Here is a 23,499-nt window from a genome sequence, read left to right as displayed (position 1 = left end):
AGCAAATCCAGAGGAGGTCACGGAGCTGCTCCCAGGGCTGGAGCAGCTCTGGAGCCAGCCTGGGAGGGCTGGGGGTGCTCACCTGGAGAAGAGAAGGCTCCAGGGAGAGCTCAGAGCCCCTTGCAGGGCCTAAAGGGGCTCCAGGAGAGCTGGAGAGGGACTGGGGACAAGGCATGGAGGGACAGGACACAGGGAATGGCTTCCCAGTGCCAGAGGGCAGGGATGGATGGGAGATTGGGAAGGAATTGTTCCCTGGGAGGGTGGGCAGGCCCTGGCACAGGGTGCCCAGAGCAGCTGGGGCTGCCCCTGGATCCCTGGCAGTGTCCAAGGCCAGGCTGGACATTGGGGCTTGGAGCAGCCTGGGACAGTGGAAGGTGTCCCTGCCCATGGCAGGGGGGGGATGGGATGGGATGGGCTTTGAGGCCCTTTCCAACCCTTCCAAGGGGAATTCTGTGACATTTAGAACGTCCCACTGTGCAGGACAAGTGCCAGCTCACCTGTCCCTGAGAATTGTCCAGAGCTCTCCCCCCAGGCAGGCCTCCATCAGCATGTACAGGTACTTGCTGTCCTTGAACGTCCTGTAGAGCCTGGCGTGGCAACCAGAAAATCAGGAATAAATCCGTTATCCAAGCACTGAACTTGCTGGTCCGACAGAGTTTAAAGGGCTCACTTTAAAGAGCTGAAATGTTCTTCCTCTTCCTCCCAAGAAGGAATGGGGAGGAAAAACTGCCCCAAGGATGGGCCAGGCTTTGTGACCCATCCACAGTTCTGAACTGTGCTCCAAAATCCATGCTCTGTGTTCAGCAGGATTTTCTAATGATATTCCATTAATCAGAGTGATACATGTGTTTAATAATGTGAAATAAATATGGGGAAAAAGCCCAGAGAATTCTTTCTTTCTACTTAATTTTAACCTTCAGCTGCTTTGGTATTTCCCATTCCATGTACGACTTTATCCAGCCAGGCTTCCAGCAGGGTGTGCATACTGGGAAGGTTCCTTTGCAGCTGTTTGGATATCAATTTTAATCACTGGATATCAATTTTTATGATTGCTTATATAAAATTAATTTTATTATTGCTTCTATTAAATTTTGTAATTGTTGATGAATTTTAATAATTTCTGCAGGAGAAGGGAATGCTGAGGGTGACTCCTGGTGCAATTCCTGCATTCCTGGCAGTTTGCAGGAGTTACAAACTCGGGAGGTAAAAATTCTAGGAGTTCAAAATTCAAGAGCTGCTGCCACACGATGGAAATGAAACCAGGTGGGTTTGCAGATTCCAGCTCCTCCCTGCTGATCCCAGTTATTATTTTGATGGAGCTGTGTGATAGATTAGGGGGAAAACACTGCAGGATTTGGTTCCTTTGGAAGACAACTATTTACATTTATATTTATATTGATATTTATATTATATTTCCCTTTACATTTACATTTATATTTACATTTAATTTATATTTATATTTATATTTATATTTATATTTATATTTATATTTACATTTACATTATATCTATATTATATTTATATTTACCTTTATTTTAGATTTAGATTTTGATTTAGATCTAGATTTATTGTATATTTATATTTATATTATATTTACCTTTATTTTATATTTACATTTATATTTACAGTTCATTTACATTAATTATTATATTTATATTTATATTTATTTATAATTATATTTACCTTTATTTTATATTTACATTTATATTTAAATTTACACTTAATTTATCTTTTATTTATATTTATTTTATATTTACATTTATTTTATATTTATATTTAGATTTATTGTATATTTATATTATATTTACCTTTATTTTATATTTACATTTATATGTACAGTTAATTTACATTTATTATTATATTTATATTTATATTTATATTTACATTTAATTTATCTTAATCTATCTCTAATTTATATTTATATTTATTTTTATTTTTATTTTTTTTATTTATTTTATATTTACACTTACATTTATATTTATATTTACATTTATTTTATATTTATAATTACATTTACCTTTATCTTATATTTACATTTATATTTAAATTTATATTTATTTTATCTTTATTTTACATTTATATTTATATTTATATTTATATTTATATTTATATTTACATTTACATTTATATTTATATTTATACTTAACCAATGGTCAGTTATAACTGACCATTAAGTAATGCTGAAATTCATGGGTTTAACAAAAATGCCCCCACTTCTTTCTTGTCACTTGGACAAAATCTCATTTATCTTAATAAATTTCAGCTCCATTGAGGTTTACAGAAAACTTCAAGAATCCAAAATGTCATTTCTCTTTTTAAATTCCTCGGTAATTGAAATGCTACTGAAATATTTGCCCTAATTAAGGCAGCCCTCCTGAAAATTTTATGGGAGTTAAATCTGGCCTAAAATGTGCAGATTACAAAAAAAAATAAATATTACTTATCGGCCGTGGTGGAAGGATAAAGCTTAGACACACGAAAGGGCATTAGTTCAGTCTTAGTTTAAATGCCACGACTCCTGAATAACTCCTTTATTTATTTCCTTATTCCTGGCGATATTTGCAGCTGTTTGGCCCCGATCCAACCCAGAGCATTTTGTTCTGTTTGAGTTTTGGGTTATCCAAAAGCCGGTTTCATTCAGTGCCCCTTGGCCTCTCCTGCTCCTTTGGCCTGGTTGGATTCATTTTCATAACCAAACCCAACTATTCTTCACTGACTTTTTAACCAACACAATGAAATAAGAAAAACAACCGAGTTCTTCGGGAATTTTGTCTCTTCCATTCTGATATTCCAGAGGTTGTGTCCTTGCTCCAAGATTATTCTAATGCCCCCCCCCCCCCTTTTATCCGTCAGCTCAAAACTGAATTAATAACTGAAATATTCAAATTTCTGCCCATTGCACCGAGAAAAAAGTGATTCCAGCTGGTTCAAGAAAGGGAATAAACAGGTTGGGATCATTTTAGGATAGAAAGAAGGAATTTTAGGAAGCAGATACCGAGTTGGATCCATCAAATATTTTCTAGCAATACCAAAAGGCTGGACTTTGTGACTTGGAAAGTCCCTTCCCAGAGCAGGGTTTCCATGGGGTATTAAATGTAACTCAGGGATGGCTGTGACCCTAAAAGGTGGGAATTACTGCAGGATATGGAAGGAGAAGACCTCCAGCTACCACATCCTTGTTCTGCTTCCCCGCTGAAGGATGAAAAGCAGGAATGAAGCAGGATTTCACTTATCAGCCTTGAGCATCAGTGGCTCCGTGAAGAGATGTTTGGAGGCTCAGGCTTTATTTAGAGTGGGCATTTCTGGGAATGGTGGCTTGGCTGGCCCTGCACTTCCCCTCTCATCCCAAAACAGCTCAGCCATCCAAAAATCCAGAGGCTGGAACAGCCCACAGGGAATGTTTGGCTCCGTCCTGGGTAACAAGGAACGTTTATGGATCCAGCAGCACATCCTGAAGGGAATGGCAGCCGGGCAGGGTCGGGCTCCAGCTGTCACCCATGAATCAGAGGAGAAGCCATGGGCTCCAGGGGAATCCCAGGGATCAAGAAAGGAAACACCCCCTGAGTGCCCCGGCCTGGCCACACGCTTCCCTCGGGATTCATCCCAGGGGTTTGGTTTCAGCCCGGGTTTGTTTGTGTCTCCTGAGCAATTTCTGGGAGTGGGGCTCATCTTCTATGGCAAAAAAAGTTTTCCAGGCATCTGTGAGGGTGGGATGAGGCAGCTTTGGCTTGGATGCCCTTCCCAGAGATCCTCAGCACCCACTGCTCCATCCTGAGCTGCAGCATCCTCTGTCCTCACAGCCCCTGAAAAGCCAGGGAATGTTGTTATTAGGGTGGAAACAACCAAAACTGCCTGGCACTCCCTTATATTCCCTGGAGATGTGTTAGGTTTGGGGCAGGGAGGTGGTTTTAGTGTGTTTGCCTGTGAGGAGTCCAGGGATGCTGAACTGGATTTGTCAAATATTCCCTAAAGAGAAACGCTGGACACAGCTGCTCTTCTTACAGCACTGTGTGATTTCCAAGGATGAAGCTCTGCCTTCCAGCTTCTCGTAGTGGGAAGGAAAACTCAGAAACTGGGAAGGGAAAGGAAGATTAACCTTGAGCAGGGGCAAAGTCAAGCCATGGTAAATATATACCGATTTCCATATATATGTATAAATTCTTGATGGTGACTCCAGTGCCTAAAGGGGCTCCAGGAAAGCCGGAGAGGAACTTGGGACAAGGCATGGAGGGACAGGACACAGGGAATGGCTTCCCAGTGCCAGAGGGCAGGGATGGATGGGATATTGGGAAGGAATTGTTCCCTGGCAGGGGGGGCAGGCCCTGGCACAGGGTGCCCAGAGCAGCTGGGGCTGCCCCTGGATCCCTGGCAGTGCCCAAGGCCAGGTTGGACACTGGGGCTTGGAGCAGCCTGGGACAGTGGGAGGTGTCCCTGCCCATGGCAGGGGTGGCACTGGATGGGCTTTGAGGTCCTTCCAACCCAAACCATGCTGTGATTCCACATGGAGCATCTGGCAGCACCAGTGAGCTCTGCCCAGCACGTCCCTCCTGCTCCACATTCCCTTCTTGCAGGAGTGGAGCTGAAGGCTTTTCCGTGCTGGCTGGCTGATCCCTGTGTGGATGCCTGGAATGCTGAGGGCTCAGGGCCCAGGGCAGGGGGCAGTACCTGACGATGAAGTCGGAGTGGGCGCTCTGCATGATCTGCTTCTCGGAGCGGATGTGCTCCTGCTGCCGCGTGTCCACGATGTGCCGCTTCTTCAGGATCTTCATGGCGAACGTCTTGGCCTCCTCGCTCTTCAGCTGCACCTGGGCACGGCACCACAGGCCGGGGTTATCCACAGGGCATGGCCCCCTAGACAGCCCAGCTGGAATGCCAACTCCCTGCTGGGAATCCCACCTCCCTGAGATCCCACCTCCCTGAGATCCCACCTTCCTCCCTGCAATTCCACCTCCCTCCCTTCCAGGAGTTCCTCCCACCTCTCCACTCACGATCCAGCTTTTTAACTACATGGCTTACTGCTAAAAAAGCCAATTCTAAACACCACAATTTTTAGGGAAAAGTCAGCTGTGGGTGTGGCTCTCAGCTCAGGAGATGTTGCTCCTTGACGTCCAGCTTCCACAACCCCATTTCCTGCAGCTCACCCCAGCTGGCTCTGGCTGGGAATGGCAGCAGCACTGCCTGCTCACGGCTTTGCTTTTCACCTTAAGCCTCTGCCCCCTATTTTTACCCTGGTGCCCTGAGCTGAGGCTGACAGGAGTTGTTTGCTTGCTCTAGGGGTAACCCTGGCAACTTCTGAATCCTGAGCCACCCCGAGGGACAGGTCCCTGTCCCAAAGCCAGCTTGGAAGGCAGCCAAGCCACCCTTCCCATCCTGGCCAGCCCTCTCAAAGGAACCCCGGTGCTGACCTCCCAGGCTTCCAACTCTGCTGAATTCCCCCGGCAGCTGCTCCCAACAATATTGCACTGAGGTGCTTTCCCTCCTTTAGAGCACGAGGTGCCATCTGGCAACTTCTGTTTTGGTGTCCTTGTAGGAATTTGGCTCCTGCCAGCAGGGAAGCAGCTTGGCTGTCACTGACCCCATCAGAAACTCTTTAGGGTTGGGAAGCAACATTCAGCAGTCAGGCTTTATTGAATGCAAGATCTGCTTTTGTATTGTTTTGGTGCCAGGAATGTGGGTTTGTGTGAGCCGTGGCACCTTGGTAGGACCAAGTGCTGAGTTGGAAGAGCCCCACCAGGATGAGCCAGGCCAGCTCCTGGCCCTGCACAGACACCTCAGTAATCCCACCATGTTCCCGAGAGTGTCATCCAAACTTTGCCCCGGGGCTTTTCCCAGGCCACACCCCATGACCTCGAACAGTTTCTTGTCCACCTGCTTTGTTCTGTCGTGGTTCTGGGGTCAGGGGACACCAAGAGGGATGAGATCCTCAGGAGGGATGGGATCCCCAGGGGTCAGGGAACACCAGGAGAGATGGGATCCCCAGGAGGGATGGGACCAGGGGTCAAGGAACACTAGGAGGGATGGGATCCTCAGGAGGGATGGGATCCCCAGGGGTCAGGGAACACCAGGAGGGGTGGGATCCCCAGCATCCCCAGAAATCAATCTGGGAGCCTCAAGTCCACAAGGACACCCAGACCTAAAGCAAATCAATCCCAAAAGTCTGGTCCTCAGCTGGGAAAGAGGTTTCCAACACCACCACCACCACAATGATTTACAGTCGAACAAATGAGAGGCCGCCCATCTGTGGCCAAACTCTTTCAATATCTGTAACATAGATATCAGTCAGATTTGGGGCTTCTTACTCTCCACAGCCCCGAGCATTTCCAAGCCCACATAAAACTTCGGTGTTTCCAAAGCTCCAGTCCTGATTTGCACACTGAGATTCACCCTCCTCATTATTATCTTTGCTGGAAGTCTGTGTTTGCCGTTTTATTTTTGGACAAATGCACCCAAACAATCCCTGGAAAGTAAAGCAGAATGTTTTTCCCTATCCATGCTGCCCCATTATTTCTTATCCTGGTTTGACCACAGCTCAGAGCACAAGGAAATCCTGCATTTTTGGCCACCTAAATGTGATAAAGAGCACTTTTGGGTTGGGGTTAGGGCTTGGTTTCTTTCATTTTGAAGGTCTCATTTTCGATAAATGGCTTCGGTTTAACTGTTTGCATGAAATTTTGGATATTATCCCATCTGAATCAAGCCAGGGGAGCAGGGAGGTGTCACGCAGAGAGCTGACGAAAATCACGGTGAAATCTGGGCTGAGCAGAATTTACCAAAACTTGAAAAAAAGAAATAATTAAAATTTGGTAGGACTAAGCATAAACCCATGGAGAACTTATCCCTCTTCCTTTTGGTGGGAATCCAGATTTCTTGGCTTCCCACTGGACCTGTCCATGTGGTGATGGACGAGCACCAGCAGCTGCCCCCCGAATTACTTCGCACCAAAGCCTTTGGAAATCCCCATCAGATTTTCCAGATCTGGTCTCTTTCAGCCTGGATTTTTTTAATGTAAGCATGTCCACACAAAAAATAATGCAGAAAGCAGCTCCAAGCAGCAAAATTGATCATTTCTTGGTTGATTTGGGCATCAAACAATAATAAAAAAAAATCAATATTTTAAAAATATTTATTTCTATTTATTTATTTCTATTTAGTTTTAATATTTAATTAATATTTAGCACTCTAAATTCACTTGAGATTCCGATTTTCTTCATGTTAATCTGTACCAGGCATGGGTGTGAAAATAAACCCACCAACCTGGTGGAGACTCAGGAGAATAAATCCCAATATTGCAGAACAAAGGGTCCAAGAATAAATCCCAGCTTGTCCCCTGATTTAATACCACAGGTTTTGACCACCTCATTTGACCACCTCATTTTTGTGTCTCTCATGAAAAAGGCTATTTAAAAAAAATTTTTTTTCCTCTTTTTGTCAGGGATGGAGAGCCTGGGGAAGTCACCTACTTTCCTACACTTCCAAATAAGTCGAGGGAAGGAAATTTCCAAGAGGAAGTAGAAGGCAGGGGCTTCATTTGGTGGTTGAGGATGTTCTCACTGCTGCAAATATTAACTCTAGATCAATCAGGCAGCCGCAATCAGCTCAGGCAAGGCTTGCACTGGAGAATTTAGATCTGTTTTCCACTCCCAGTGCTTCAGAAGGCAGAGGATTTGTTGGAATTTGAAACCACAGAGGGAATAATTTGCATTAAAAGAGCTGATGCACCAGAGCTGTCCAGGTACAGAATCCAAGGGGTAATTTTTGGATCACCTGGAAAATGAGCCCTGGAGGCTCTTCCTCCTTTTCCAGCCTGCCTGAGTCCTCTCCTTGCTCTGGTTTCTGCCAAATGAGGTGACTTTGAGGACTGTTTTTATGGGGATTCCAGGTCATTTCAATTATTCCTACAAACATTATTTTTACGTCTTAAACTTACATTCATTAATACAAAGCCACCCCCATGTCCAATCCCAATCTCATTCCAAGAGTTGAAAAAAAATGGTAGGAGTCATCTGGATTTTTAAATTTAAAAGACACCCAACAGGATTAATCCTTAGAAGATGAGAAAGGGCTGCTAAGGACACCCTGTCCTTCAATCCTGGTGGGAAAACCAGCCCAGGGAGCCACAGGGACTTTGGGTTTGGGCTCAGAAGGTGGAAGAAAAATGGAATAATAAATGGTTTTATTTTGCCTAAAGCTATAAAATGGATCCAAAAGATATGTTGCATATATATGTGCACAGCTAATATAAATATGGAATATATACACATATAGATCCAGTGGGAGGGCGTGGAATGGGATGGGCTTTAAGGTCCCTTCCAACCCAAACCGGTCTGGAATTCTATAGACAAAGAAAGGCAGGGGAAAAGGAGAGATCCAACCTCTCTGGGTTTTCCATGTCCTTGTTTTGTAGGATCACAGCTGGCTCGTCCTGTTGGAAGCACTCCAAAATCCTTCCTTTGCTCCATGTTTTTAAACTCCTGCAATTTCCAGGACACACAGAACGCTCCAGGCCTGATTTCTGTCTGGGTTTTAAGCTATACAGAAATAAATACGGTTTTACACCTTGGTGCTTTTTCAAGCTGGCTGGGAAAATGGGGATGGATGAGACAAAATACAGAGCTCAATGGAAAAAAGGGAAAAAAGGGAAAAAAGAGCTGTGTGTTTCTTATCCTTCCTCCTTCCCTGCCTGTATTCCTGTAAATCAGCCCTCTGTGTGTTATACACAGTCTGCAACTCCAGCAATTCCCGTGCTGATCCAACCCCAGCCGACCTTGGGAAACTGGAAATATTAATAAATATTTACCAGGATGCAGAATAAGCCCCCAAAGAAGGATTTATTTCCTTGAAGAATAGCGAGGTGACTGAACATTCCGGGATACTTCCAAGGGATGGAGTGCCACGACAAGGGGGAATGGCTTCCCAGTGCCAGAGGGCAGGGCTGGATGGGATCTTGGGAAGGAATTGTTCCCTGGGAGGGTGGGCAGGCCCTGGCACAGGGTGCCCAGAGCAGCTGGGGCTGCCCCTGGATCCCTGGCAGTGTCCAAGGCCAGGCTGGACATTGGGGCTTGGAGCAGCCTGGGACAGTGGAAGGTGTCCCTGCCATGGCAGGGGTGGCACTGGATGGGCTTTGAGGAGTCCACTCCCCACAAGTTCCCTGTGTGTCCCTCTGAGCCACTCACTGCAGGCACAGGGACATCTCCACAACAACAAAGATGATTTTCCAAGGGGGGTTTTGCTTCCTGGGGAATTCTTCCAAGAGAAAGGAGCCAGAAATCCATGCTCTGGTGAAACGAGGGTATTTCCCAATCACATTAAATAAGAACTGACTCAACAGCAGCGCTTGGGAGCTGAACTCCAAGTGCTCCAGCTTGCTGGGCATTCCCAAGCTGCATTTTCCCTGTTTCCCAGCTCGATCTGGTGGGACCAACAAAAATAGCAGCAGCTGTTGCTGAGAGCAGCGTTTGCAAGCTGAGCTCTGCTGATCCCGACAGCTGAACTGCTGCACTCACAGAGCAGGGACTGCTCCTGCCCCAGCGAGAGGGGACAGCCTGCTTTGCCTTCAGAATGGATTCCCCTTCTCTCAGGATGGAAGAGAATTCCCCATAATCAGCCGGGGAGGGTCGGGCTCTGCTGCCAGGGAACAGGGACAGGACAAGGGGAAACGGCCTCAGGCTGGGCCAGGGGAGGCTCAGCTTGGACAGCAGCAGGAATTTCTGCATGGAAAGGGTGCTCAGGCCTTGGCAGGGGCTGCCCAGGGAGCTTTGGAGTGCCCATGCCTGGAGGTGTCCAAGGAAGGGCTGGAGGTGGCACTCAGTGCTCTGGGCTGGGGACAAGGTGGGCATCGGGCACAGCCTGGACTCCATGGGCTGAGAGGGCTTTTCCAACCCCAATTACCCATGATTAGGTTTTTAGGAGACTTTCCACATCTCTTTAAGGCCAGAGTCAGCCTCTCTCCTGACCTAAGAGAGAAATGATAATCTGCATATCTAAATTAGATTCCCACTCCCCACCTCAAGTCCAACATTACTTTAGGGTTGGCTACAGAACAGGCTGTGCTGGGTTAGGCCAGAAAATAAGTCAAGACTTAAATAAACCCCATGTAAGACATGGCTCAGGGTGTGGCTGCCCCTGGATCCCTGGCAGTGCCCAATGCCAGGTCAGACACTGGGGCTTGGAGCAGCCTGGGACAGTGGGAGGTGTCCCTGCCCATGGCAGGGGTGGCACTGGATGGGCTTTAGTGTCCCTTCCCACCAGAACCATCCTGGGATTCCGGGATTTTATGAGAAGATGGAAAGAAAAGTCATGGAGTAAAAATGAAGATCCAGTGTAGGCTGGATTTGGAAGGATGAATCAAGAATTAATTCCAAGTGGGCAGCAGGATGGAAACTGTCCATGACAGAGTCCTTATTTTCTTTGGAAAAGTCCAGATTCCACTGGCTGGGAAAGCACTAAATTTCCTCTCCCAGCTGGAGCACTGTGGGACTCTACAGGAAAATAATTTGCAAAACTGTACACTAACTATACACTAAAAAAGGCAAACTTAACAATTTTTAATCAAATACTCAACTGTGCTAAACGCCTTTAATTCCACAACCTGATCCCTGCACTGAAAACTGATTTTTGTTGCTTGACAACAAACACAGCCAAGTTTTTGATAAGGAAAGGGCAAATATTGGGCAAATATATTAAAATAGATTAAAATTTCTGTCTTCCTATAAAGCCCAGAGGTAAATAGGATTTTTCAGAAATGTCTGGAAGCAAAAGGCTAAAAAGCAGTGAGGAATGTCAAGGGTTTCATGCACAAAACCATTCCAAGAAAAAGTAAATTGAGGAAGAAGGATTCTCTGGCTAAAATATGTGGAAAATGGAAAAACTCGCTGCTGTGGGGTCTTGGAAGTATCAAATGGAGCTAAACTCCAATGATCCCATACATAACCCTGCTCTGCTTCCCTGTTTGGATTTGCTGGAAATAGTAAATATATTTTTATGTTTAATTCCTGCCTCCAACCAGAGCTGAAGCCCCTGCCCAACTTTGATGGGCTCCAAACAAATCCCATCATTCCCACCCTTGGTGGGCTCCAAACAAATCCCATCATTCCCAACTTTGATGGGATCCAAGCACATCCCATCATTCCCAGCTTTGATGGGCTCCAAACACATCCCATCATTCTCAGTTTAGATGGGCTCCAAACACATCCCATCATTCCCAACTTTGGTGGGCTCCAAACACATCCCATCATTCCCAGCCTTGGTGGGCTCCAAACACATCCCATCATTCCAGACTTTGCCAAGACTCTTCCCATGAACAGACAAGGCCCAGGATGGGTTTCCACCTCCAAAGGATGTGTTTAGTTTCAACGGGAATTAAAAATCCAGGGATAATTAAAATGTGGCTCTGCAGTGGCCCAGCCCCTCGTGGCTGTGTGATAATATGAAACATCCTGCACAGGCTGGAGAAGGGAATACGCTGCAAATGTTGGGAAGGGATGGAAAAAAAAGGTCAGCTCATCCCAATCAGAATTTTGCTCAGCTTGGAAGGAGGAATGACATTGTCAGATGAGTTTGGGATTTCCTCAGGTGATCCTGATCTCAAATCCCTCAGTGAAATCCCCAATTCTTCCCCTTGATGGCACCCAAAAGATCCATTCTTTCAAAAGCCAAAGAATTCACAGAATCCCAGGATCCCTGAGGCTGGAAAAGCCCTCCCAGCCCATGGAGTCCAAGCTGTGCCCGATGCCCACCTTGTGCCCAGCCCAGAGCACTGAGTGCCACCTCCAGCCCTTCCTTGGACACCTCCAGGCATGGGCACTCCAAAGCTCCCTGGGCAGCCCCTGCCAAGGCCTGAGCACCCTTTCCATGCAGAAATTCCTGCTGCTGTCCAAGCTGAGCCTCCCCTGGCCCAGCCTGAGGCAATTCCTGACAATAATACCCAAAAAATCAGGAGATTTCCAAGAGAAAAATGATCTTTTTGCAATAGCTGGGACAAACAGCTCGCTTGGGAATTGGAAATCGGACACAGTTGGAAATTTCCACCAATAAATATCTCGATTCTGCATCTGTCAGGCTATCAGAAGACAATTGCAGCAGTTTTTGCCTCGTTATCTAATTAATTCACTAATGGCTTTGTTTATAAAACAGCCTGGAGGCTGGAAGAGATTTAATTGCACTTCAGAACAGGGGCCAGATTCTCTTTAAACATAAATAAAGGCAAAAATTCCGCTGTGTCCACTTTGTCCAGAGCCCATAAAACACGGCTCGAATGTTTTACGTGCATGTTTTCATTTGTGTCTTTATTAAATCTCCACATGGCAAAGGAATTTTGCTTTTTGGGGCCACCCCCAAGCCAGAAGGAGTGCAGAAGGCAAGGAGCTGATTTTTAGTCTCCCTGTGCTCAGCCTTCACCTACAGGAACTGATTTCATGGAAAAATGACTCCAATCCTGGATATTCAGCTACTCCAATGTATTTATTGTGGAGCTGTCAAAAATAATCTTGATTTAAACCCGGAAGAACTGACCTGGGGCGGATGATCAGGAGCACAGGACTTGAGTGAAAAGGAAATTAAAGAACAAAGCCAAGAGCAATTAAGGCCAGCAGAGATGATTTCTGAGGGCTGGGGACAGCTGCCCTCCGTCCCTGTCCCCTGTCACATGAAGTGACATTCCCTATCCCGGTGGCACTTGAAATTCCTATCTTCCTAATGTTAACCCTGGATCCCAGTGCAGAAGATGCTCAGCTGACACCAAGCACGGAGGCTGAGATGTAAAAAGGAGTGAATGCATCCCAAAAAGTCCGCTCCCGCCGTTTGCTGTGGTTTCTCCAGCCCTGGATGGTTTATCCCTCAAGAAAAACCTGGATAAAAGTCGATTCTGTAGCCCAGTTTGGGATGAAGAGGAGCATCCATAAGGATGTTGGAAGAGGCACCGGGGAGCCACCGAAAACCCGAAAAACAACACGAATTCCAATGCTTTGGACTTTATTCCTGAGATACAGAAAACAAACTGCCTGGAAAAGTGAGACAAAAAGGGATTTCCACGTGAACCATCCGTGGGATTGAAACTAATTTATATTTTAGGCTGTCTGACCCAAAAACCACATCCCTGTGCATGGATGCATGGAAAGGGTGACCTCTCCATGCCACCAGCATTCCCAGAGGTGTCTGGAAAACCACATCCAATGGCAATGTTATTCCTTCTTGGCCAATCCCAACCCCAGACACTCCAGTTTCCCCCCAGCCACCACCAGTTGCCCTCTCCAGCAGTGACATCCTGGGACTTCGTGCCCAAAGCTCTAAAATTCCTTTTCCTTGCCATGTCCTTCACTTCCTTGATCCCTTTTACTCCTGGAAAGCACAAAAACTGCGAATGTTTTCCAGGAACATTCCTGCACTTCCATATGCAGGCAATAAAAGAGCCGAGTCCTCCAATATATTTTATAATTTTAGCCCTGAATAATAAACCATATTTTTCATGGAGGAGGTGGAAGCATCAGGCAGCAATTCCAAGCTCCGTGTTGACAAAAGGAATATCTTCTTTGCTTTGTAACAAAATTTAAAGAAAAACAACAAAATCTGGTGTGTTGGGCCACACTTGTAAATGTGTTTTATCTGTGTGAGATTCAGTGTCAGTTAAGAACCACAGAAAATGAGCTTATCCAGCATTTTCCTGCTCAGGAGAGGGGCACCCACCCCCCTGAAGAAAACCTCCAGGAATGTTTTTCCCACCCCAAGTGGCTCCAGGGCTTCTTGGAGGCTTCTGAGATGTGAACATCGGCTCAGAATGGATTATTTCTCCTTGAGCTGACACCTCGAAGGGACAGAGCAGCTCCTGCTCTTCCTCTTGGCTGGCCCAGGGTCACGCAACACCAGGGTGGAGTTTCTGTCACCTTAAAGCTGCCACAGGCAGAGGCCAGGCTGTGGTTTGAGACTCCCACCAGCAAACCCTCATGGAGACAAACCTGTGCACCTGCCCTGGAACACGCTGAGGTGTCAAAACGCTTAAAAATGAAGCCAAAACCTTCCCAAGGCTCAAACCAAGCCCCAAACTGGGGGGTCCCTCACTCCAGGGTAGAGAAGCCAGTGGTGATGTTAATTTAGGAGACAAATCTCTGGTCAGGAGAGGATGGAGGGACTTCAAAAGAGAGGTTGAGCACAAGCTCCTGCTCTAAAGAATCCATAGCAATGACTGCAGCAGGAGCAGGGAAAGGACCTCCTTCCCATCAGCGAGGGAATCCTTCCCAGGCTGTTGGTGAACAACAGCTGAAGAGCAAACAAACTAACAATAAATGAAACCCCCAGCCCCAGGAAGGATCAGCGTTCTCACAGTTGCTCCCTCCTCCACAGGATTTCACATCTGTACAGGAAAAGCCAGAAACAAACCACAGGGAAGAGCAGGTTGAGCTTTGCACACCAAATTTACTCTTTACATCACAAATACTCACCAAAACACCTCGTCTTGCCCATTTTCCAACCCCCAGCTGCCCTTGGCTCCTGCAGGGTCATGGGGTGGAGACTTCCCTGAGGTTTTGTGGTGGCAACAGTAACTGTTCCCACTCTGCCCAGGCTCGCAGGAGTTCCTAACATAGTGCATGAGTGTCCGGTGTCCGGAGCTCCTCCGTGGTGTAACCCAATTCCCCCTTCCTACTCCAAGTTCTTGTGTTCCCATGGTGTTACAAAGGGGTCACCCCCCTCTCAGGCTCTGCTTTAAAGGAGACCACAGAGCTCCAAAGCCAAGCAGAGCCGAAAGCAGGCTCGGATTTTGTCTTTTCTCTACAATTCTGCGCAAAAAAAGAAGTCCCTCTTTGGGATGTATTGTCATGGGTCAGGTGCTGAATGCTCAGCTTTGAGGATGACCAAGTGGAACCACTCTAGGCTTGAATAAAAAATGTGTAGGAAAGGCTTTCTACTGTCACTCTGGATTTGGTTTAGTAAGATTTTAGGTTGCTTTTCCAATCCCAGCCCTCACCAGCCAGGCAGCTCTCCAGGTTGTCTCTAAAAGGCCATAAATCAATGCCATAAACCACTTAAGAGAGAGGAGATGTGTGCTCCTCTCAGGGCATAAATCCTTCTTGGCTACTGCAAAGCATTTACTGGTACCTTTTTTATGTCTCAGGAAGTGTAAATCAGCTTTCTTCGCTATCTAATCCCACCAGATCACTTTTCTTGGGGTTACTGAGGTGTAATACCACAGAAAATGAAGCCTTTAACACAGCACTTGTTTTAGGACGTCACACAAAGAAGAAGAGGTCACCTACCAGCTCCACTCTCCCGAACCCTCCGACTCCCAGGGTGTCGATGATGTTGAAATCCGACAGTTTCAGGTTGGCAAAGAAGGCAGCTTCGGCTTCGTATCTGGAGGTTTTGAGGCGAAAAAATGGAAATTTCTTAGAGGTGCAAACCTGAGCAGTGCGCGCCGCCGCCCCCGAGCTGCGGGAGCCTGGCCCAGCCTTTACCTGCTGCACTTCCATCTCAGCTCTCAAAATGTGCTTTTAGCTCAGCATTCTGCTGCTCCCAATCCCAGCACAGCTCCAGTTTTCCAAGGGGGAATAGCAAACATCCCTACTGAGGGTGCAAAGCCAACGCCTGGGGCTGCAATCCAGCTCCCAAGGCTACAGCTGGGAATTTTCTATCCATCTTCTCCTGCGTGGGGTTTTTTAAAAAATATTTTGGTGTCTTTAAGGATTTTTGGAAGGTAAAAGTCTCTCCTAGAAGTTTCTCTTATCCACAAGCTGGCAGCAGTTTCTATAAATGTTTATTGGAAGTGGCAGGATCACTAAAGGTCCCTGGAGAGAAATCCCAGGCAGGTTTTATGAAATCAGATCTGATAAACTGCAAATGCCCGAAATGAATTACTTCAGTCACAGATCAACATTCCCAAAAGGATATCTTCTCTTGTTTTCCTCCTCTAAACTCACTCAGAGCAGACATCCCAAGCCAGGAGGTCCCAAAATCCCGATGCTCTCTGTTTTTCCCATGTCCAACCGTCCCACAACACCAAGCCCCTGAGTAAGGAGCACACAAATCCAGCCCAGGCAAGCCTGCCAAAATCAGCTTCCCATGCCTATCCATGACCATGATCCCTCCAAAATAGCTCCTTGTTAAGGTTTAGGGTATTTTTAGAAAGGCTCAGAGGGGAAATGGATGAGCAGGATCCACCCCCTCCATAAAATGTGACATTCGGCTGCCGGAGAGGCCCCGCGCGTGTCCGACCTTTGGCTGCTGGTGACTTTATGGGAATAAAGAGCTGGCTGGATTATGGAGGGAGGCCTGGAAGGTGCAGGGGAAGGTGCTGGATTATGGAGGGAGGCCTGGAAGGTGCAGGGGCAGCTGGCTTGGTGTGCAGGGCTTCATTTTAGCTGGAATAGTTTGCAGTTAACAGATAGAGCAGGATCACTGGGGGCTTCACTCGTGCAGGGTGACAGTAGTGGGAAGAGGAGCCCCCATCCCACTCCCGCACCCACCTGCCCAGCTTTGGGACATTCTCCTCCTGATTATTTCATCAACAGCATGAACTGATTTATTGACAGATTCCTTTCAAACCACCTCCTCTGCTCTATTTAAAACCTCAACGACAATGGGGGAGAAAGAGCAAAACTGCGTCATTTTCCAAGTGGAAAGGGAAAACTCCAAATAGGAATCTGGCAGTGTGAGAGGTGTCACATCATGAAGCCCCAAGTCTGAGGCAATAAAGCACAATTTTCTCTCAGGGGGTGCTGTCAACAGATGACTTCAGCTCTGCTGTATTTTTTATGCTGTCACCAGATCCCATGGGTGACCTTGCTCCTGATGCACCCGACTTTGGAACCCAATCAGCACGGAGCCCGCTGGGAACTTGGGATAACCTTGCGTGCCACAGCTGCTCATTGATCCCTCTGTGCTCATCACGAGGTGAGCGCTGAGCTGGCGCTAAAAAAGGATTTAAACGTCCCCATTCACAGCACGGCAGAGCCATCATCTCGGGGGTGACAGAGCAGGGAGTGCTTCTCAGTTCATGATGAATGTACAGAGCAGTTAAATACCTTGAATGATTTCTAATTGCCAGGAAGATGAAATCCCAGCCTGGAAAATTCCCTGCCAACACACAAACAGATGGAATTTCAGAGCCAGGGTCATACAATGGTTTGGGTTGGAAGGGACCTTCAAGACTATCTGATTTCAACCTCCCTGCCATGGACAGGGACACCTTCCTGGATGGACCAGGAGGCTGAAATCTTCTGGATTTGCGTTGCAACACGATAAAACTGGATTATTTTGCTGAGAAAAATCCTTGCTGCATCCTTGGGATCGCTTTTGGAAATGCCTTGGCTAATTCCCTCTGCCAGACTCCTTGGATGGAGCAAGCACATACAAGTGCAGCAAAGCAGATGGGACACACTGGATGTGTTTCTCTCTAAATACACTGCAACAAGCCTCAAAAACCCAAAAGAAAGGCCAAAAATATGTAGTGAAACCAAACCACGGTAAAATCAGGCAAGCAAGCTCTTCCCGTGCACACCAACAACAGCCACACTGGAATTCTGTTTTATTCCCAGCTACAAAAGTCCAAGTCCATTTAAACACCAAATTCCTATAAATTAAGTCATTCTGCATTTCAAACCTGCTAAGCTGGAGGATAAATATCGTCAATAAAAAGGTGAAAATACAAATATTCCCAAGCTAAATCAGAAATCGGGGGTATGATCCTCATCATGAAGTTCAGAATTCCTTCCAAATTCCTGAAGCCGAGCATGCTGCTCCCTGAACGGAAGCTCCCAAGGTTTTGCAGCATGAGCTCCTCACTGGACAGAACAATGGTGAAAAACATGTGTGATGTCTGATTTTATCCCCTCCCAAAGCAAAGAGAGCCTTCCAAGGCACGGGGAGGGCAGTGCCAAGGAACACAGAAGTTGAAATACTAATATTTTTCTGTAGGAAAACATTCAGTTCTGGATCAGAATAAAGAATCTGCGACACTCGGGAATGTTTGGGATATTCACAGGATGGCTCAGGCTGGAAGGGACCACACCTGGTGGCACCTCCCTGCTCCAGCAGGGCCATCGCGGAGCACAGGCACAGCACTGTGTGCACACAGCTCTGCAACAGCCCCAGGGAGGAGAGCCCAGAGCCTCTGTGGCCAATCTGCTCAAGGAAGCAGTTCCACAGAACAGAGGTGGGATGAGGGTAGGGACAGTTTGACCCCACTTGTTCAGGATGAGGTGGGAATAACTCATCCCTGTGTGGGACAAATCCACCTGTGCCAGGGCAGGGTGCTTTTCTCCACTGTGGAGACGCCACTCATGCCACTCCTCTTTAACCAGAAAGGCAGTTTTATTGTAAATCCCAGCTTTATGCCAGTGCTTGGAGACTTTCCAAATAATCAAATGCTTTTCTGACTTCTGGAAGAGTTCAAATTCCTGAATTAATGGATAAGAGGTGTGCTGGGCAGACACCTTGGAGGCACAGTCAGTGCCACGCTGGAGCTGTGCAGGCACAAGGCCTGGACTTCCTGCACTGGGATTTCTGGGCTTGTTTGTCTCCAGTTGAATTAGCTGTAATTAAGAAAGAGCCTTTCCCTGGATATTTTGGTAATTGGGCTGCTCATCCCAGGTCAAAATGTCTGGAAAATCATAGCTGGAAGTGCACAGTAAGAAAAGATATGGGGAATGTGTGATCCAAAAGCAAGGAAAAGTCTGTTAATAAAGAGCTTTTAAAATGAAGGCTGAGCTTTTCACAGGAGCCTTGTGGGACACCAGGAATCAACTCCCAGTGTGCTCCTAATGGGACTTTTTGCTTATTGAAGCACGGTTTTGTACCTACTGACAGCAGCCCAAGCCTAGCAGAGCTCACAGCCCACTCCTGCAGCTGACAGCAGGGTGGGACCTCAGAGAGCAGCACGGGCGATGTTCAGGTCTGAGTTAGGCAAGAGCATCCTGCAGAGTCTCCAAGCTCTTCTCCAAGGTTTCCTGGGAATCTGAATGGCAGAAACCTCCTGAAACCTCCTCTGGAAGAGCTGGGGCTTGGGAACACCACTCCTTTCCCTGCCTCCAAATAAACCTCCTGTTCCTGAGGAGCTGCCTGGCCTCAGCCTCCCCTTTGGCAGGGACCGGCAGCGTGTACAAGACACCAGAGTAATCAGGGGGCTCAGGAGGAAATTCCATCTTCCAATACCCCAATCCTTTGAAATGGCAGTGCAGGAGCCACAGCCCAAGTGTTTGGGCAATGCTTTGCCCAAGGGGAGAGGAAATCCTGTGGCTCCTTGCACTTTTGGAGGTTTCCCCCCATTTAAATGAGCCACTGCCTCCTAGGACAATGATTACTCTGAGAGATATTTCAAGCTTTGCCTCCTAAACCTATGAACAACAACGAAAAAATTGAAATAATCGCGTTACCCGGGCAGCTGATCAACAAGAAGATGTGAGGAGCAAAGGTTTGCAATTACCCAGCTGCTCAGCTCAGCTAAAGTAGCTCCTGAATCCCATCCTAAGCGTGTTGGGAAACATCAGACATCTGTTAGCAAACTGTCATCTCCAGAGAAAACTTGGCTCCTCTCCACCTGCAGACTGCCAGCCAGCCAGGAACTGCAACCAAATGGGAATCAACCGCCCTGATCCGAGCAAATGCCACCGGTTTGGGGGGATAAACCCAGAATTTGGGAGCCTTCCCCACTGACAGACACCAGCAGCCTGTTACTTGGTTTTTTGGTCAGCCTGGTCACTACCTCACCCATCACTGAGGAGATGCATTTCTGGAGAAGTAAATATGGAATCTCTGTGAAAACTGGGAAAGGTGGAATGGTGGCACCTGGATGGTGAGATCAGAGCCAGCCTGCAAGGGGACACAGGTGAAATGAGCCTGAGATCCACAGGTGGGGTGGGGAGGGAAATATTTGCCAAAACTAAACCCTATTTCTGTGCCCACTAAAAGTCCTCTCCTCATGGTTCTTAAGATACAGCAAGATTCTAAAGGGGTCAGGGAATCATGGAATAGTCTGGCTTGGAAAGGACCTTCATGATCATGTTGTTCCAACCACCTTCCACGTCACCACATTGCTCCCAACCCTTTCTTGAACACTTCCAAGGATGGGGCAGCCACAATTTGTTTCTTATTAAATGCTGCTTCAGCTGATGGGGCACTTAAAAAAATCTGTGTAGAAGAAAGCAAAAATTCCCCCAAATCCCCAATTCTGTGACTGCTCTTTCTCCCCATCTGACTGTCCGTATTTTGGCTGGGATGAAATGACCCACCTGAGTCTGGTCTATCCATGGGACCTGGCCTGCCTGGTATCCTGAAATCATGGAAAGCTCCCTAGATTGGATTCGTGCTGTTGCGTGAAGAAAGGTGCAATTCCAAAGGGACACAGCTGGAATTCCTGTCACCAGCAGGCTTCAGAGTTGAAAGTGATGTGAGGAAGAGCAGATGCAGCAAATGGTGGCAGGGCTGCCAGGCCTTCCCTTCCCTGCTGGCTCCAATGACTCCCAAAAGCTCAGGATCACGTGTTCCCCAAGGATTTGGGGCAAGGGGGAATCTAGGAATAGGTGAAAGTGAAATCAAAAGCACCTCGTGTGGTGTCCATGAGATGCTGAGCTTCAGCTGTGCTCTGTTTGAGAGGGCTCAGGCAGAGGGACAGCCACAGGGCATCAACACAACCAGTGGGATCCAGAGCCTGGGAATGGCTGAAAGCAAATTCCTGGCAGGCACTGAGAGCAAATCCCTATTTCTTCATGGTGTGTGGCCACTCGTCCTCTCAGAGGTCCCATCCCACATGCAAACCCTTATCCAGCATTCCCCACAGGTATCAATCATGGGGTCAGGACTTTTGGGGGGTGATGTTCCTTGACAAACCTTTGCAGCAGGAAAAAATAACCAGGGCATGAACCCAACCTCTGCTGGGAAAGGCCAAACCTGCTCTCCAGACCTCTCCAGGATCTGAGCACTCCCAGGTCTCCACGGATTAGCTGGAAGGGGGGTGTTTGCCCCAAAATTCCCCTCAGGCAGAGCAGGCAGTGAGAGCAGGGAATAACAATGTCCTGGATGTGTGGGAAAGGCCTCTGTGCTCCTTCCTCTGGGCACCACGTGTCCATCTCCCTCCTGATGCACAAATGCACCTGGGAACTTCCCAAAGACCCTTTCAGGAAAAGCTGCCTTGGGAAGGATGATTCTGAGGAAAAGCGCAGCTCTTTGCCTGTTTTCCTGCCCATCACAAATGTGACAGAACAGCTGAATTCATTCCCAGCTCTGTCACATTACTGCCATTTCTGAGCTCGCTCACGAATTCAGATCCCAGAGTTATTCCAGGATATCTCCATCGATAACTCCTGCCTGGGATTAGCCACCCTAATGCCGAGCCAGCCCAGGGAGGGATGGATGTCACCCACAGATCCTGGCTGCTCAGACAGGATTTACCTCCAGAGGAGGATTTGCTGCCCTGCCCCAAGGAAGACCGAGGAGGAGAACATCAAACTCATCTGCTGCTCTCGATGTTTTATAATTGCAAACCCCACTGAAAGAGTGGAAGGATGGATCTGTAGATGGATGTAGGGTGAACATACGGGAATAATAACCCAGGAATTCCTAGGCTAGGATTCCTCAGCCCATCCTTCTGGGGTGGCTTGAACTCCTGATTTAGCTTCTCCTCCCACTGCCTTCCACATCTGACACCTTCAAAAATCCAAACCAGGAGCCTTTTCCTTGGGATTTTTAAAAGCCCTGTGCTGGTGGTGCCGCTGGGTTTGAAGCTGCAGCTGCAGGGACCATTGCATGGAAAAGAAAGGCTGGATTTCTTTTCAAGGCCATATCTTCAGGGCTGGGAATTTCTCTTGGATGCCCCAGCACCTGAGATCACAGCCTTTCGCATCAGGAGAAAATTGCACATCCCCTGCTTTAGATTTTCTTACAGCAGTGGAGATTGGAGTGGCAGCTAAACCAGATATTGAAGCCACGGTGTGGGAACCCAGAGTGCTAAGAATATTTCTCTGCCTGTTTTTAAGGGTTCTTACCCCCCTGAAAAACACTGTTTTAACCTCCAACCTTGGAAAAAATTACCAACGATCAGACAAGAACTAGAAAATACAGTGGTGTGAATTAGGTGATAGACTGCTATGTAAGATTGTCACAGGGTGAAAAATTTTAGAGGTTTTGGGCTTCTCTTTGTAGTAAATAGATAAGAGTAAAAAATATCAAAATGAAGGATTGTTGTTGTTCTCTAAACTTTCTCCCTTCTTCCTTTACTACTCCATATTCTGCAGTAAAAGTAGTTTGGAATGACTGGATGAGGAATTCCGCAGTTCCTGGCCGTGTTACTGAATAATTGGTAGGAAAGTGAAAATAACATACGTTTTTAGTAACTATTGGTTAAATTATCTTTAAAAGGCTGTGCAAATCTTGATAATTAGAGACTTCTCTCCTGCTTTCTGTGCTCTATGCTGTACCTGGGTCACGCTAGTGGCTCTGTTCCTCTGATAAGACTTCATAAACAACTATCTGGAAGCACTGAAACTCCAGGAAAAGTCTCGGTTTATCTTTGAAACTCCTTGCAAGGACTTTTAGAAAATTCTCTCCCATCAGGAGGGATTGGATTTATGGCACGGTTCAGTGTCACCATGGCATCTCTAACTTCCTCTGGAAGGGGAGGGAGATCTGAAATTAAAAATACAGGGTTAAAAACCTCACAGGTTCATTTGTCCCCTCCCCTTTTTTAAAAGCAAATCACTTTTCAGTGAGAGCTCAGCATCACAAACATGATACTGTGCTGCTGGAGCAAGCTGAGCTCATCCCGGGTTGGTTCAGTAGTTAAACAAAGAGATTTGTTGGAATTCTGGGGCTTTGAAGACTTGGATGTTGCACAGATCTCACCCAGAATTGTAACTGAACACACTCAAATGCAGCCAAAGCAGCTCAGAAAGTGCTTCTCTTCATCCAGGCTCTTTGAGAAGCCTGGATTTTTTGGAGTGAGTATTGTGGAAGCCCTGAATGTGCCAGGAGATTGGGATACCTCATTAAACACCTTGTGCTGCTGGGTTCAGCGCCTCCCACCCCGCAGTGGGACCTCATCTGGGAGAAAACCCCTTCAGATGCAAATCTCACCCTTTTTCTCCAGATATTCCTGTGGGACCCTCTCCTCTGGTAACACAGGCAGGTGCATCGCTCCCTTTAAAGCCCACGAGAGCCCCCAGGGGTCCGAGCTCCCAAAATCCCAACCCAGCGCCCACGTTGTGGAATTGTCCCTTACGCATCCACACGATGCTGATGTGCCAGGAAAAAGCCACAGTTTTGGTGGGACAGTCAAACACACCGGGATAGAAAATGCCAGGTGATGGGAACTCCGTACAGACCTGAGCCCCAGCGCTCTCAGTAGAGCACAAGGAGGGTTTTTAGGGAACACACTCCCTGGTTTTCTCTGGAAGTCACAGGGAGGTCACCACGGAAATGTGTATTTGTTTTCCAGATGCACGTGTTCCTCCTTGAACTCCTAAGGAAACAGCTCCACGCTTCCCACAGGACTCTCCCCACCTCCTTCTCTGGGAAGTGCTG

General features: G+C 47.2%; 1 protein-coding gene across 4 annotated transcripts in view; it reads right to left on the bottom strand.

Annotated features, from left to right (window-relative positions):
• Positions 1-23,499, bottom strand: part of PRKG1 (protein kinase cGMP-dependent 1) — a 370,739-nt gene that overhangs the window by 8,974 nt on the left and 338,266 nt on the right. For all 4 annotated transcript variants that reach the window (XM_032115877.1, XM_032115876.1, XM_032115878.1 and 1 more), the window contains 3 exons: positions 15,246-15,342; positions 4,666-4,805; positions 498-587 (listed from right to left, as the gene is read on the bottom strand). In XM_032115877.1, the coding sequence (XP_031971768.1) occupies positions 498-587; positions 4,666-4,805; positions 15,246-15,342 (327 nt within the window). The remainder of the gene's footprint in view (positions 1-497; positions 588-4,665; positions 4,806-15,245; positions 15,343-23,499) is intronic.

Source organism: Corvus moneduloides, chromosome 8 (assembly GCF_009650955.1).
Source record: "Corvus moneduloides isolate bCorMon1 chromosome 8, bCorMon1.pri, whole genome shotgun sequence".
In the NCBI taxonomy this organism is placed as follows: domain Eukaryota; kingdom Metazoa; phylum Chordata; class Aves; order Passeriformes; family Corvidae; genus Corvus; species Corvus moneduloides.
This window is presented reverse-complemented; position numbering and strand designations above follow the sequence as displayed.